The 17783-nt window shown below is 37.8% G+C and overlaps 1 protein-coding gene across 8 annotated transcripts in view; it reads left to right on the top strand.

Annotated features, from left to right (window-relative positions):
* The window catches only part of ADAMTSL3 (ADAMTS like 3), a 180465-nt gene that overhangs the window by 24013 nt on the left and 138669 nt on the right, over window positions 1-17783 (top strand). For all 8 annotated transcript variants that reach the window (XM_017805094.1, XM_017805098.1, XM_017805099.1 and 5 more), the window contains exon 3: window positions 11740-11859. In XM_017805094.1, the coding sequence (XP_017660583.1) occupies window positions 11740-11859 (120 nt within the window). The remainder of the gene's footprint in view (window positions 1-11739; window positions 11860-17783) is intronic.

The following is a 17783-nucleotide window of genomic DNA, read 5'->3' as shown; positions in this document are numbered from 1 at the left end:
TCACCTCAGTAAGAGCCCTTTCCCCTTCAGCATATCAGTCCTCCAGCATTACTGTACACATCGAATAGAAGAACAAAAATGAGTCATTAAACTAATGACCATTAGTCTTAACAGTTGTCAGTGAACAGATGCCTGCAGCATCTGTCATGTGAGCTTTTAATTGCTCTGGGGTTTGCTGCTGAAGCAGAGTTATCTAAGTAGTGGCTTATTAGTGAGTATACATGTGAAATGCTGTTAGTAAATGCTGGCAAATGAACTGGGACCAGGAAGGGGACAATCTTTGGATTAGTGGTGGGTCCTCTTTCATAGTTGCGTTATTTCCTTTTTGTTCAGATACTGACTTTTTCTAGTTAGCATTTAATTTTTAATGTGGATAGTGTGTCTGGCTCAGTACAACACAGAGTTAAAACTTTGCCCTGCTTGAGATGCTTTCACTGGCAAGAGAGAAAGACAAAATACACTTGAACAACCATCCTCTCTCCCCCCGAAAAATGAGAGGAAACTGGAAAACGGATGGATCGTAAATATGAAGGTTGGCATCACTGGGCTGAGAGAGCAGTTAAGCTGAGATTTAAATGTGGCAAATTAGAGTGCTTGGAGAAGTGAGTAGCAGTGTTAGAGCAGCGGACCTCAGTCTGGGAAAGCATTTCAGCAGCAGCACATGAGGTGGGAATGATAAAGATACTGGAAGTCATCGGCAATAATCTCAAAGTGGCAGGTGAACAATAAGACAAAAGTAATTTTTTAGGAAAAAGGATTTACCAGGAAGTAGTGTGCTTTGCCTAGTGGCTGGTTTATCAGTATTCCTGACACCTGTAAAGCACTAAAAGCTTAAAACCTCTAGAGTATTTGCAGAAATGCATTTGAGACTTAGAGACTGCGTGCTACAAACAGTTTCTTTAGGGAATTTCTTTTTAAAATCATGCTGAAACAGGTGTGCACACGTGGAGGGTGCTTGGCTGAAAGGCATTCACCTCATGTGCCTTATTAATAGCCTTAAACCAACATTCCTACAGCAGAGCCATGACCATTTAACTGCTTCCTTATTGTGAAAATGTGCCTGACTGAGGCAATGTGCAAGGCTGCTCAGTCTAAAAACCCTGCAAAGGGGACTTATTGCAATGGAGAAAGAAAAGTAGACGAAGAACTTGGGTTAATATCACTAAAATTATCAGAAGCTGCGGAAACTAACAGTGGAAAAATCACGTTTTCCTCACCATGTGTTAGATGCATTCATGTGCTGAGCTGTTGTAAATCATGTCAGCCTGCGAGTGAACATCTGGCTGTGGCATTCTCTACAGTCTGGTTTCTCTCAGGTGAGAAAGGATTCCTCAGCTAGAGGTAACAGGGAGGAGAACCATTTTGATTATTTACACTCTTATTCAGGGTGGTCTGTCTTTTGTAACTATGGGATACACCCCCCTCCCCAGCCCCTCTTTGAAGAAATGTTGAGAAGATGGTAGGAGGTGCTCTTGGGGCTCTGCTGGTAAAGTGGATGAAGAGCAGTGTTAGTACAAGCTCTCCTGGGGTACTTGCAGGACCATCCATTGAGAAGGTTTGTGATGGTTTGTGATTATCAGAAACTTTGTTTTCCTGATCTGTCACAGTTGTTTAGTTGCATGCTTTCTGGGTTTTGCTACTTGAGTTTTGGGCTATTTGATCTGCGAAATGGTTGCACCAAATATGTTTTTTCCCATTAAGAAATTATTCCAGTTCTTGGTGGCTGAGAGTTTGCCTGTTTCCAGGTCTTTCTGTTATGAGAATTTGTAGTCGTTTACAGTAGCAGAGCAATTCCCTCCATTTCATCTACCTGTTTAGTTCTTGACAAACACCACACTGTTGCTGATGACAACATTGTATAAACAGTATGCAATGAAGAAAAATCACTAGTGCTAGGGCAACCTTTTTTGGGGGCCGAATACTTGCCAGTTTTTCCTTGGCACCTGAATCAGAAGCAGATGTACAGAGACTGAGGGCAGGGAGAAAACTCCCTGTGTTTAGCAATCAAAGGTATGGCAGTGCCCTGCAGTGTATGATAAAGAATCACTGTTCAGCCTTCCCCACATGACAAAAGTCTCTGGTTTTAATTGCACTGAGAACAACTTTAATGTCAAAATCTTCACTATTTAGCTCTGAAGTATATAGTGGTCTAGTTGTTGGGTTTTTTCCCTAAGTGCCGTGGTTTTAATACCATTCCATCACCCCACACATTTCCCTTCTTTGTGTTTTCATTATGCAACAGGAATTCTCTTAAAAATCTGGATCTGCCACTAGTTCTAGCAGGTGTTTAGCTTCTGACTGCCAGAGGTTTTTTCTTTATGCAGCTTATGGATGAGAATTTCACTGCCCTTAGGCACCATTTCAACTGAAGTATATGAAAAGCATGTTACTGTGTCAGTTCAAATTATATCATTATTAAAGAAAAAACTAAAAAGGAAATTAAATATAAATAATCATACTAACATAACATAACATTAATAACATCAAGGTCATAATTTAAATTAAAAAGAACTGGGAAAATCTGAGTCAGGAGTCCCATGTCATTCTCAGCCAGACTCTCCTGAGAGCAGCCATTGTAAATGAGGATAATGACAACTTTGAGACATATGAGATCTCCTGATGAATGGTACTATAATAATAGAGTATATAAGAACTAAGTGTATTTTTTAGCTCTGTGTAGGAACTAAGTATTGTGTGAAGTTCTGTCTCGTACTTCCCCTCATCATTAGCCTATTTACCTCATAGGGACTAACACTTTTTTGCAGTACCCAACAGTGTCCTAGGCCCCATTCTGCTCACATATAAATATATGAATTGCTAGCCACTTGTGTTACCTTTCTTGGGGTGTTTAGATCTGCATGTAGAATAGTTGGTCATATCTAACTGCACGTGTTGTTCCTTAAATCCTGAATCCTGCTGTCACACCAGTGTGGGCATGTCACTGTGGCCAGGTGAAAACAAAGAAGCATTTTGCAAATGCTTTGCAGAATTGCTAACAAAATGGTGCCATGAAGTTGCACCTGCCCAGAATTCTTGCTTTATGTTAGTTTTTAGGAAGCTTTTTGTTTAGATGAAATATTTGGTTACCTGGGAGCACTCACACCTTCCTTATGACCTTTCTTTAGCATTATCAGAGCAGTTACCCAGTCTGAATACTGGGGAAGGGGATGAGAAGGAAGTAATTTTTTAGGAAAGAGTGATGTTGCTCTTGCAAGCCTATTGGGTGCTGTGCATCCCACTAGGAAAGGATTAGGGTCCTGCAACCCATAGCCTGCTACAGCTTCTTGTTCATCTCATGAGAATTGTCAATTTTTTGTGGTGTCATGGAATAATCCCAAGGTCTCTGTTAATGCATGGCCTGCCAAAGCTACTAAGGTGTCTTGGCCCTCAATGATGGAGGCTCCTACCACTCAGTAAAGAAATGACACTATATCCTTTCTGATTTCATTTTGTTTGCTCCTTAAGCAATGAGAATCTTCATTCAGTGCATGTGTTGAGTTGTTGGGCTTTATAATCCCACTGCCTCTGAAAGTGATCCTACATAGCCTTCAACTATGCTTTTTTCCTTGCCTTCTGTAAATAAATCTGCTGTTCCTCAAAGATTATGCTTCAAGTCTCCCCCAGTGTGTTGTTGGACTTGTAATCATGGTCATAGACAAGCAAGACTGTCTGCTTCCTGCAAATGAATGCAATTGTCAGCAGCTTGCCAGTTTAACAAAAATAAAAAAAAAGAAATCTTTCACCATGTGGTGTTCATGATAAAGGACACTAACAAAATATCCTGGTTTTGGCTGGGTGGAGGTAATTTCTGCCTGGTATAGTGCTGTATTTTGAATTTAGGATGAGAATAATGTTGATGTTTTAGTTGTTGCTGACCAGCGCTTTCACTAAGTCAAGGACTTTTCAGCTTCTCATACTGCCCTGCCAGCGAGGAGGCTGGAGGTGCACAAGAAGCTGGGAGGGGGCACAGCCAGGACAAGTGACTGCAGCTGTTTTGTGCATCCTTTTATCATCATCATTACAATTGTTTTCCTTTCTTTTTCTCTCCTATTAAACTGCCTTTATCTCAAGCGAAGAGTTTTACCTTTTTCCCGATTGTCTCCCCCATCCCCGTGTGGGGGTGAGTGAGGGAATGGCTGTGTGGTATTTACCTGCCTGTTGGGTTAACTCACAACACAAAACTTAAAAAAAAATTACAGATTATCCTGGTTTCTTTGCTAAGGTTTCTGGTAGTACTTTTGTAGCACTTTTTTTTTTTTTCTGTGGAGATCATAAGAACCCTTAGAAACTTTCAGTGAATAAAAGAGAGAGTTCCATGAGAACATGCTCCAACAATGCTGAATGGACTTGTTTTATGACAAGATTTTTACCAATCATTAGGTTATTAGATAAAGAATAAAAAGAGGGTTTTGTCTGAAATATTGGAACATATGGGGAAAGGAGGGATAAAAAGCCTTTTTAGACTTCAGTCACCTATGTCTTTCTTGCAAGACTTTAAAAAGGGATTTTAATGAAACAGTATTTTGTCTTATTTCCAGATATTCTTTGCCTTTCACTGTTTTTAGCACAAAGGAAAATAGATAAAGAGGAACTTAGTACAGATTCAGTCTTAAACAACAAAAAACCCCACAAGCTTTGGGGAACATGCAGGTAGAATCCTCCCTCACCAGTATAGTATATGCTTTATCTATATGCTATAAAATTTCTTTTATGTTGTATCTAGGCATTGCTGTGCCCATTCCCCAAAGGCTAAACTAGAGACTATTAGGGAAATAATTGGGTATTGCATATTTTGAAAGCAGAATCTGATCCACAGTCACTAACTTTCTGACAATAATTGGAAATGAACTGCTCCAGGGTTATCTCATCTGAGTGCTGAATTTTTCCCTTTGGCTCTTATTTATACAAAACTAGAGAGAATTCAGTATGCAGTGTTACTTACAGCCCTGGGATATTGCAAGGGATGTTGTCCTGCTGCAGATATATTTGGGCCCTGGTTCTGTAAGGATGATGGTGGGAACTTTGCCATTGATATCACTGGGAGCAACTTCAGTCTGTTACTGTGGCTCATTTTAGAGGAAATATCAGGCACTCCAGATCAATCCTTTGGAGAGAAGGTAGAGTCTGCTGAACACAGAGTTTAGAAGAAGCTTCATTGGAAGAAGGAAAACTCCAGGGTTCATATTTCTTTTAGAAATATGAAACAGAGTTGATATTTAAGCTGGGTTTTGAAAATAAATGAGATTTTGGCTAAATAGTACTGCAGCCTTTCAGTGAAACGTTTAATCTTTTAGCCAGACAATAACAAGAGAAAACATAAGTAGTTGTTGATAAATATCCAAAAGCTTAATCATTGGTATAAATTTTAGAAGGCACAGAAAAAGATTTCAAAATATGTTGATCTCAGTCTGCAGCACAAGCTATGCAAAAAAAAAAAAAAGTATTTACATTTAATCAAGAAATATCCTTTTGAAAAGGCTGGAAGATAATATCTTAATTTAAAACCAAAATTATCTCCATTATTCTTCCCGTTTCAGTGTTAGCTTAAAGTTGTACAGACCGACAGCCTGAAGGAAGGTTTAGACTGAGCACTATTGTTCTGGTGACGTGATGTTAAGCACATTCCAGTCAGTGGAATGACTCAGAGTGCTTGAATGGGTGCAGGATGGTTTGAGCAGCAGAGGTGATATAGGCAGTTGCTTTCTTGCAGCTGTGATTATGATTATAGTTACAGCTGAAATTCAGTTTTCAGTGGTAGACACTATTGAAACAATAGCTGAACTATCAGTTTCCAAATTGCTTTCTGACAGCATTTTACTGTGTTGTAAATAGGTGTGTTATGCAAAATACCTAAGAATTGTCTTTTGCTGCTCTTTGTATGTATTTTCAACCTGCAGGCACATTTTCCCAAGCTCGTGTCACTTCTTCATGTTCTAACAGGTCTAGAATGAGAGATGCGAGGAAAAATCATTAGATTTGGGCTTAAATCAGACATGTCTTCAGTCTGCTTTTAACTAATACAGATTATGCAACATGGAACAACAATCTTTGAGTCTCACTCTTGAGTTCTGTCTCCGGAAGAACTTCTGGTTCAGTTTTTCAGGTTGTCTCATTGTCTCACTTGTTATTTCCCTGATAAAATCTGACAGTCAAGTTCAGTGTTTCAGGGTTCTTTAATGAAGAAGTGCTTGGCTTCAGTTCAGCCAAGTCCTCTTTCATTTTTTAGGAGACATGACATTTATACTTTAATTCTGATTTGAAATGCTGGCCTCTTAGTTTAATATTAATAATTAACTCATTGGCCTGGTCTGCAGAAATGCTGAGCTGCTGGCAGCTTCTGTGGAAACTCCCTTCACTTGCAGGGTCTTTAAATGTTCCAGAACGTCCAGCTTTAGGAAGCTGGTTTTGTGCGTCTTGGCCATGACAAAAGCTAATCTGAGTCTTCCTAGATATTTATTCATCAGAATTGCTTGCTCTGGAGATATCTAAAGTTCTGAATTGTTGATGTGACACTGTTTATCTGCTACCACACTTTTTCATGTTGTGGTAAAGCTGGAGTGCTGTGCTCTATCTTACATTTTGGTATTGGAGTCCTTGAAAATCCATTAAACTGAACTGCTACTTAGCTGGTATATTACTTCCCTGGGGCATAAATCATGTGCTGCAGCAGCTTAGGAGGCAGATATTTAACTTGAATTAAATGGGAAGGCACACATTTTGGTATATGATTGGACTTGCTGTGCATATTAATCTGACAAACATGTATTTACAAGTCATTAAACATGCACATAGTTTTTCTCATTTTATTTGCTTTTCCCATCTTTTTTCCCTACAACAGCGATTTTGGACATGAACACTCTCAAGATCCTGCCCATTTTCCGCTTCCAACAAGAACTAATAAAAGAACCACAAAAGTATGGAAAGCAAACTGCCTTCACTGTGTTGGTCTTTTCTTTATAGAATTTACTTTGGGCAGGATAGTCCAGTTGTTCATAGCTATAAAGGTTTAGATGGCTAGATCTTTTATCTTTTTTTTCCTGTTCCTCTTTTTAAAAACAAGATTTTGAGGCAGTTTCAGGAAGAGCATGGCATTTTGTCATCTTTAGCATTTGAAACATAATCTTGTAGCTTTCATCTTCATTTCCCCAAACAGTTTATTCTCCTTATGCTCCCAATGTTAGCAAGTACACCGGCTTACTTAGGGAATGACTGATTTGAGTCTAAGTAATGTTGATTTATGTTAAGAGTACATAACAGCAGAGTTCTTACTTTTTGCAGTTCTTGGTGCCAAGAAACTCTAAAATGAATTCCTTTGTACCTGAAAGATTACTGTTCTATTTCTAATTATGTTCCAGTCATTTCTTTGAGACATTCCATTTGTTTTCTCATCTTCTTGACCTTCAGAGCTCACATTTAGCAGAAATCTCTCTTTCTAAAGCTACTGCTGTTTATATATAAATATGGAACAATTACTTTCCAGTCTACTGGTGGCTGTGATTAAATAGAATAGTGGCATGTTATTATGAGGTTTGCTTGAACTTTGTCTTAGCCTTTGTATCAAACTATCTACAAGAATTGTAGACTAAACTACATTTTTAATTTATCTGAAATTACAATAACATTTTAAATCCTTGGATTAAATTGTGAATCTGTAACTTGGAAGGAACGACCAGTGATTAATATTTGTAATTTTTAATCATAGGAAAACTCTCACTTGATAATGACAAGTGAGCTGGATGGCAATAGTTAATGTGAGTCCTGGGTATGAAGGAAAAAAAGAGCAGTTAAAGTTCTTTGCGTTGTGTGGTGGTTTCAGAATGTGCTAATGGGGATTCCTTTGGGGTCAAAGTGAACCAGAAGTTGTGCCCCAGCAGCACACCTACTGTGCTCAGCCACTAAGATACTCAGCAGGATCAACTAAAGCTAGTTGAAAATAAGCCCCTCTCCTTCACATGTGCTGTGTGTGGGCATTCAGTCCTACCCAGCCATGCTCCTTGCTAACGTCAGCAGGGGCTGGGGTGCACTCAGTAACCATCCCTTTTACTCTCATTAATAAAATAGAAAATCCTCAAATCCAGCAACTCCAGCTCAGGCAGATGCTTCCAGTCAGTGACACACAGAGCAGTGAAATGGGGCAGCAGGAGAAATGACAACGTGCAGCTCTCGGTGGAAAGAGCTCTTAAAAACCAGAGGTTTGGATACAGGCTGTTCGTTGTGCCTTCTGCAGTTGAAAGTGGAAGAATAATTTGGATTTTAAGCACTCAGGTGGGGAGTGATGAGTGAGGAAGAAATCACAGCTAGAAATCAAAGCTGTGCTCAGAGCATAAGCCTTTGAACAAATCAGTACCATTTCACACTTCCCAGGACCTACCTGCCTATCAGGAGAGTTCTCCTTGATCACACAGGTAGAATGATGTAGCATGGAAGACCTTATTTTTCCAGTTTCTGACTAATAAGTTACATGTTCTAATCAACTAGAAAGATTTTCAAACACTGATCTGTTTCCAACTTATAAATTTTCTTTTTTTGTCAGTAGGTAGTGCATACTTTCTTGCTACATGATATATTATTTTCAATGAATTTTATGTAGTGATTATTATTGTATCTGGCTTGGATATATAATCACCTTCTACTGTCTTCATATGCTTAAGAAGATCATAAAAGCTGATTTAAAATGTCTGTTCTAAATCTTGAGTGTACTTGTAACGTGACACATTTAACTTAAAGCTGTTGAGATTAAACTGGCCATTAAACAGACCTAAAACACTATCATGAAATGTAGTTGTTTTCTGAAATTTGCACTTACAGTCTTTACTTTAAAACATGAATTTATATCAGATTAGCTAAGTCATTCAGAGATGATCCCAAATTTATTTAAAACCACAGACTGCTGAAATTTGAATTATGTTTAAGCCAAAGTGCCCATAGAAATATAAAAGCCTCATAAGGAACGTTGGTAGATTCCTCAGTGGGGAATAAAATGGACTAAGTGGAAACATTACATTTTGTGTTCAGTACCATGTATGAACGAAAGTGCATCGGGCACATGCAGCTTCTTTGAAGGTACCTGTATCTAGAGGGGAAAAAAATGTTTAACTGCTGCTTTGGTGAGTGGATACAAAAGAGTTCTTTGAGATTTGAAGTTTTAATTTTTTTATAATTAACTTTTTGATTTGGATTGTTTATCAGATGTGATTACTTGGCTTCACATAAATTTGCCATGACAACTTGTAGTGTGTTCTTAGTAGTGTTTTGTTGTGGTTTTTTTTTTAATTAATTGCCTTATGCATTCTTTGTTACTTGAGTTATACCAGATAGGCAGCAGTACCTTTTGCTGCAGTTGGTAGATCAGTTTCCATTGTAACCTCCTGTGTAACCTTATAAAACATCCATCTTTTACACTGAATTTTTCCATACTTGGAAGCCAGAATTTTGCTTGCCTGAATCTAGCAAGTATTCTCCTGCTTCTCCAGTGCCCAGCTGCTCATTAGCTGTTAACAAGAAAATTGAATGTGTTAAAAACCCTTAGTTTTTCTTGTCATGTTTATCAAATTGTTATTTCAGCTTCAGATATTGGCATCATTTATATTCAAAGCATAACGGTGGTTAATGTCCAAAGACTTTCTATTTTCCTTGTTTAACTTATAAAGATGAGAAATACGAGGAAGTTAATTGCTACATATCCTACTGACAAATTTGTTTATGGGAAATTAGGCAATAGTGTGATATATTCATTTACCTAAGAAGTATGTGGTGGGCTAATTTTGATTCTCTTCTGTCTGTAAATTAGGCAGCTCTTTCAAAAATATTGTTATAAATCTACCTCTTCACAGTATTTTTTTCTGAAGTATTTTACAAATATAAACTAAACTTTACAATACACCATTAACACAAGAGGTAGAAATGAGAAGTAGTTTAACCTGAATGCATCTCTCCTATCCATTACCCTGTGCTGAAGTCATAGGATTACATCATTGCCATATTCCCTCACAGAGGATCTGTCGATAGCCCATTGAAACCACTGGGGAAAAATACCAGGTTGTGTCAGCCCAGTTTCATGTCCGGGTTGTCCTTCACGTGTCAGGGTTCACAATGGCTGCAGCCAGCTTGGGTTCAGTGGGAGGTGTGACTGTGGACCTCTTTTGGTGGCCTTATGGGGAAACTGTTGTTATCAAATGAAGCTTTGTTCTCCATATTTTATCATTTAATTATGCAAAAATAAAGTCAGTTAGCTAAAGTGTAAAAGTGAAACCTGTGCTGCAGTAGACTTTATAGAAATGTCATAATATGATGTGAATGTGAATTACTCGTATGTAGGCCTGGTGAAAAAAAATCCTCTTTAAAATCTTGTTCAGTCTTGCATGCTGAAATATGACCTTTACCCTAGTCTAGACATGTCCTTTGCAAGCTATTTCTAGTTTATATGAAAATTGCTTGATTTAAAACAAGTATGTTAATCTGATGCTGTCACGAGTGATGGGGTTTGCAGTGTGAGGAGCTGACAGCTTCTTTGGGGAACAAGGTAAACAAAAGCACTGTAAGCTTCTCCAGACCCATCCTGGGAATGAGGTGCCATCTGCTTTTTAAGTTGTGAGCTTCAGAAAGTGAACTTACTGCAAGAGACAAACTGCAGAAGGTCTTGCCTTCCTTTTCCACCACAAACTGCTGAAATTATGTTGATTGCTTTTGAAATCTCTAGTTATCTGGCACTGAGATTACACACCTATGTTTGGTACAGTTCTAGCCAAGAGCCTAGAAAATGGGCGATGGCAACTGCTAGCTTTCATGTAAAATTACTGTGCATGTGTCAAAATATACTGTTTAATTAAACCCCTATGAATTAAGTTGACTCACTGGGAAATGCCCAGCAGTAACTTGTACATTTTGGGCCTTGTTTTCTTTCCTGAAAGGTTTCAACTTTTTGGAAGGTAATCTTCATCTCCTTGCCCTGTCCTCCCTACCACAGCTGAACTCAGTATTAGGCATTCAAAAGATAGTTGCTTATTTTCTGTAGTATGCAAACCAATTGGCTTCTCAGGGCAGAGTTATAGTGCAGAAGAATAAGGACAGAAGAGTCTGTGCAGTACATTTGCGACGTGTCAGGGATGCTTCAGACCTAAAGTGTAATAACAGGGTGTTCATCCAGCATGTTTTCAGTGTGTTAAGCACGTTTCAGGTGTGTTATGAACATGAATAGATCAGCTAAGCAAAAGCCATTTCTCTAATGAGGGCCTAGGTGACAGACAGCCCAGCTGGAGGGACTATGATTCTGACAGAATTAGCTCCTCTGTAGCTTGAAATGGATCCTGTTAGTCTATGATTCTATGTCTTTGTATCTTCCTTTGTAAAAATGAATACACTGTATTTACCCAAAAGCCTGTTATCTGCAGCAACCTGTAACTCTCTGGTGAAGTGTATAAAGAATAAGAAAGTACAATGTTGCTTCTCCAATGTCTTTGAGCACTGATAGTTGATTCGCCAGAGATGTTCTCTTTTAGTTTAATAGATGATTTTGCTGTTGAGGCATCTTGCCTGGTTTTGGACCCTTGTATTTAGCATGTCCTCATCACAGATCTCTGCAGCAAAGTATCCACCCAGAAATACCGTGCCTGAAAACACAGCACTTCCCATCCCCCCAGAAGTTCATGTCTAGTCTTTGTAATTATATTCATAGAGTTTTTGAAGAATTGTACTTGTGTTTGTTGTAGCTGTAACGTGACCTTTCTGAATTTCTTGCAGACAAGAGCAGAGCAATCCCAAGGTGCATACTTCTTGCCTGAGTTTGCACTTTCTCCACAGGGGAGTTTTCTTGAGGATACCACGGGGGAACAATTCCTCACTTACCGTTATGATGACCAGGTCAGTATCCCATATGTGAAAATGATAGAGATTGGCACATTCGTGGAATTCTGAGATCCTGGTTACTGTGAAACAGATTAGGATACAGAGAGTGTGTTTATCTTCTAAAGGCATGTCAGATTGAAAGCAAAGTAAATGATAACAAATTGCACAAAGTGAAAATTAAGGCACTTAATTGCAAAAATAATAAATAAAAGCACTTGTTGAAAATATTAATAGGATTTAGTAGAGAAAAAATCGGCAATACTTTAGTGATGTGTTGATGCTTACAGTTACTTCTGCAAAACATTTGGAATTGGAGGTGGTTGTCCCTTCTGTGAATTGTTTGACTTATCCTAAATTGTTCTATTTCATGGAAAAATCAGTGTGAGGCAGATCTTGCATTTTCCAGCTTTTGAAAAGTCAGCACATTATATTAGTTCATGAAGTTTTCATAAGGGGAGATTGGGTGAATTATAAAGAAACAAATGGGAAGTGTAATAATGGATGGAGCAGTGTTTAGAAAGCAACAAATTATGTTTTTTAAAGTTAAAACTCTTTAATGCTTTCTCCAGACCCATAGAAACATTATGTTAAACATGGAATATAGATATAAATGTAAAGAAAGCAACATGAAAGAAATGCTGTTAATCTTGGCAAGGGATCTAAAGTAAACCTAGGAAATGTGTGGTGTGCTGTGGAAATTTACTCATAACACAATGTGTTCCAGCAGTCAGTTGAATTTCACATCAAAACTGTCTGAATTACATTCATAGACACTTACAGTGCGTTTCTTGATGTAAGAGGAGGGAATTTGTTAGGAAACACTCCCTGTAGAAGTGAGAGAAGAGCCAAACTTTCCCTGCAGTGCAAGGTATGGTTCTGCCAGTGATAGGCAGTTTTATTTTGAAAGATGGTCTCCCTGCAGGAACTACTTTGAGAAAATAGTTTGCTCATCACTGCTCTAAAGAGAAGGGAGAACTGAGATGAGTTTATTCAAACTGAGAATAATTTTAGGAAGTCAAAAGGAAGCAGAGAAGATACAACAGAAAGCATGCTGAGATACTGTGAGCTATTTGAATTCAGTTTAAATGTTTACGATAATTCATATTTTTGCTACCCTAGAGGGTCTTGATTATCAACAGAAAAGGTACTTGGATAAGATGTTACCTGGACCAAACACCTGGGAAAGCAATAACTTACAGGACAGTAAAATGCAGCTGCAACTCAGACTGCATTTAATGACAGTGGTTGAAAAACACTATAAAGGTTATACACTTTGATCAAAATAGTTTCTATTTAATGGAGCATATTTTAGGGATGATGATAAATCAAATATAACAGAGACTTGGAGTCTTTGACTAGACTGTTTGGACTATATGAATACATAGCTGAGTAAAAAACAAACAAATTGAATCCTCCTCAAAAAAAATCCTCAAATATCAGCATAGTTCTATACAGAAGCCAGTTCCAAGCTCAATTCCATTTGATGGAAAGAATTCCACTTGATGGAAAGCTTTCCATTAATTCCACTGGGATCTGAGTTGGAGCTAGGATGCAGCCAGCTTCTGTTCTATCAAAAATGTGATTTAGTTTTGAGGCCTGCTCTTCCCAGACACTTAGTGAGCAGTATGAAATTAAGTTTGAATTCTTGGAATTGGAAATGGTGCTGAAACATCAAAATGTTGAAAATAAAAGCAACTGTATCAGTAGTAGTTTTTGTGAAAGGAAATTGAGTCCCTAAGCATTATTTATTAAAAATTATAAATACTTTGAATGCAGATGGGAACTGATCTATATCTTTAGCTTACTTTCCTGTGAGTAAACCAGAAATTCTTTGGTAAATAGAAAGATTATTCTCCTTGGTTTTCTAGGGCATTATTCTTAGGCTTGTAATAACCTACAGTTCTAATTATAGTTTTGATGAAATGTTAACACAAAACTCATTTTTATCATGTGATAAAACTTGACCAGAAAACTTGAATTTTTCTGGAAGGTTTTTGTTTTGTTTTGTTTTGTTTTTGTTTTGTTTTTGTTTGTTTGTTTTTTTTTTGTTTTGTTTCATTCTACTCTTTCTTTTGACCTTTACTCCTATGAATGGAAGGAAGTCTTAAATCAGAGGGTAAAAATCCTTAATCAGATGATCTCTGGAATCTTTATAAGCTGGTATGGATAGGTTTGATACATGGTAGCTGTGATAAGGATATGCAGGCGAATAAAAAGAGAGGAATATATGTACATTGAAAACCCATTTTTAACCTATCCAACACAGAAATTGAGTCATTGCAGGAAGGTTGCCACATAAATAAAAAATGCAGCAGCATCTTCTCACAGACCTTAATTCCTTAATTCAGTTTTAGCAATTCCCTTTCTATCTTGTTGTACTGTGAAGGGATGCTGGCCTGTGGGAAATACACTTCTTCCTTTTCCCTGAACACCAGAACTGTCCTTTGGGCATCCCCACAGGGTCCTGGTGTTTCTATACATCGTAAGTTACATTAGTGTTGTTGAAAATTGGAAAAGTAAAACAACCTTGTGCACTTGACTCTGACAAAACAGAAGATGAGTCTGATCTGATCTCCCGTGGAAATGAAACCTCCTCCTGTGTCCATGGAAGGGAGCAGAGAGGTTCCTGAGACTGTGGCATGGAGGTGGCAGAAGAGGGTGGGTCACAACCTCTGTTCTTTTGGCTAACCAGTGTTGAGACACTTGCAGGAAAAGTGATCCTTCTGTATCTTCCCAAGTGTGTCCTTTTCTCTCTTGCACTGTTCTTTATATCCAGGCCAATGAAATTTCCAGTTTGTTGGGATAGATGGATATTATTTTTATGTAGCAGCATCCTCATTGTCATGATCCAAGATTAGTTTCCTCACATCCTCCAAAAGCAGGAATGTTTCAAAGGGGTTTTCTTTGGCTGTTGTGTGGGATATTTTTCAAGCAGGGAGCCAGTTTAATCAGGATCATTCATTCCTTTGTTAGTAAGTAATCTCAGTAAAATAGAACTAGCTGTTACTTAAATATTCAAAAGTATTTGCTATCTGAAACGACAAGCTTGCAGTTTGAAATGGAAGATGAGTAAATATTAATGGGAACATACTGTACTCTGCTCTAGCACAGCAAAATTACATATGGATTCATGTTGTACATGCAAGATAGTACATTTTGTTCTGGTTTAATCTGGCAGAACTGTGCTCTCATTTTTGTACAGGATTGCACTAACCCCTTTGCATATTCTGTTGCTATGTGTGTACTTTAGAATTACATGCAGATGAAATTCTTTGGCCAGATATTTTCAAAATTCACTGAATATCTTTTTTTTATCGCTCCTGTGACTATAGAAGAAAATACCTTATAAGACCTGATCAGTGCAGATGTCACCCCTGATTCACTGGGGTGCCATCTGCACTGAATATAGTGCATTATAGTTTTGATGCATTTACTGCCTTATCTTCGGGGAAAAAGAAAAAAAACAATGATTCAAAGCAAATAATTTTCCAGGATCTGAAAGAAGAGAAATGTTTAAATTGAACATTTTCTTATGGATCCTGCACTGGTCACCAAGTGATGTCTTGTATCACTGCACTGCATCCTGCATTTCTAAGATTCTACAGAGTCAATGCAATCTAAATCTGACTTGGTACCAAATAGGTTTTGATGCATAGCCAAAGATGACAGTTGCTGTTAGAACACTGAGATTGAAAAAATATGCCCCTCTCCTATCATTCATGAATGAGTTTGAAATAAATATATAAGTAATAGCTCTTTCTCCAATTTTGAGATACAAGTTGAACCTTGCCATAAGAAATAGTTTCCTAGTTTTCTTGCTGATTTCTTTTGGCTTTTCACCTTTTAATCTTCTACAAGGAATTTTTTTCTTTTCCAGAATACTAGTAGTACTGGAAAGCTTTCTTGCAGAAATAAAATGTTCTTGTTTTCTGACACTTAAGGTATTGCTTCCAAGTATTAAAACCATTCCATATGACGGACCACCAACAAGGACAGCAGTGAAAACTTCGTTGGGCTGACTGTGTTTGAAGTACATTTCCACTTTGATTGGCTGGCTGAAAGAGTGCTCTTGGAGGGGTGGGTAAAAAAAAAAAAAGGAACGAAGAAAGAAAAAGAGTTTATCTTTGAAGTGAGAAAATGTTTGCTTGACCAGTTAGCTTTCTACTTGACCTTGCTTCTTCTAAATTTTATGATGTTTACCAGTTTAAACTCACAACAAGGATGGCCTGAATTAGATAAATGGCACTAAGTAGACCTATTCTGGCAAAGAAATCTGGTGTTTCTAAACAAATACTAACGAAAATCTGCACTGTCAGACTTATGAGTGTTTAGCTATGTGAGGTAAGGTAGAAAACAGTGAGTCTGTTTCAAGTAGATGGGCAAGTTGTAATACACAGGCTGCAGCTGTTACAGTCCTTTTAATAACTATTCTTTCTTTGGGTTGACTAGAAAGGTCTATTATAAAGTGAATGCCAAAATTGGGAAAATGAATATTCTAATAAATGCCTTGTTTTCCACAAAGAGAAATATTCTGGCTTGGTTTCTGCTTTTAAAGGGGAAAGCAGCATGGCATTAAAGTGTTAACTAAAAAAAAGGCAATGGAACCCAGGATCTGAATGACTTCAAGAATTAATATAGAAATAAGTTGATGGAACCCATTATTCCACCTTTTTATTTGTAGTCAGACAGCAATAACTGTGTTTGTTCTGTAAGTTTTTTGTATAATATCAAGGAAACTGTTAATGGACAGAAGTTGTCTTACGAGTCCAGCTGGGCTGACAGACATTTTTCCACAATTTCTCTCACCTACTTCCCAATTCCACCTGCTGTTGATTGCCATCCCCCTGCTCTGCCTCTGGAACTGTGAGTCACAGCCTGGTTTTGAGTATCAGCTGCTTGCTGGCTTCTGCCCCCAGTCTGCCCCCCTTTTTATTCCATTGCCAGCTAGTTTGCATCTAAATCACCAGAGAAATGGAGCACACCTTTTCAGGCTCAGAGATGAGTCATGTAAGGGACAAATTTATTTCAAATTAACACATCAGTGTTAATTTTTAAGAAGTTCTAATTCTGAGAAGGGAGTAAGATCTGTAGTTAGTGCATGCTTGCTACCCAAGTACATAAAGCTCCAGTACTCTTCTTTTGAGGAACCTGACACTTGTGTTATTCTCTGGCATGACATTTTTGTTGATACCCTGAGAACTATTCAGAACTATTAAAAAGACTTAAGATCTTGAATCTCAATGTCTAGCTCTTCACTTAGAGATTATTTTTTGAATAAACAAACTGTTTTCAAGTGGGCATAAACTATTTCAGGCATTTTTCTACAGTGAAAACACTCCACTAACGAGCACTTAGTGGTTTCATTTGTGTATTTGGAGAGTGAACTGATAAACTTAATTTTATCCAAGCACCAGAAGTGCAACTGCTGATATGTGGCTACGTGAATTTCAGCATTGTGTTAGAAATATTGCTCTTCTGCCGAGTAAAGGAGTCCTCACTCAGCTGATACTAGAACAGCACAAATTTCACTGACTTGAATCCTGCAAGTAGTTCCATTCTCTTAGCTGGGACATCTTGTGTAAGTAACAAATTATGAGGTCAGGTTTGTGGTACTCCATACTAATCCTACAGATGTTCATAATGAGTTTTAAATCACATTCAAAGAGTTTACAGCCACGTGTTTGTAAGGTTGTGTGAAGATAAAAAGCATTATTTGGTGTTTCTGTGGAAATTTAACTGAAGGTGATGTTAGGTTAGATTTTTAATTTTTTTTTTATACCTTTATATTTTTGTTCCCAGGTTTAATTTAGACCTCTTTATTTTTAAGGGTGATTTTGTTTTGCTTTTTTGGGTAAGGAAATTAGTTCCATAATCAAGCAAAATGTGTTTCTGATTAGGAGTGGAAGGGGGGAAAGGGATTCAGGGATTAAGACCAAATG

The sequence above is a fragment of the Lepidothrix coronata genome, unplaced genomic scaffold (genome assembly GCF_001604755.1).
Source record: "Lepidothrix coronata isolate B3197 unplaced genomic scaffold, Lepidothrix_coronata-1.0 Scaffold11, whole genome shotgun sequence".
Taxonomy (NCBI): domain Eukaryota; kingdom Metazoa; phylum Chordata; class Aves; order Passeriformes; family Pipridae; genus Lepidothrix; species Lepidothrix coronata.
This window is presented reverse-complemented; position numbering and strand designations above follow the sequence as displayed.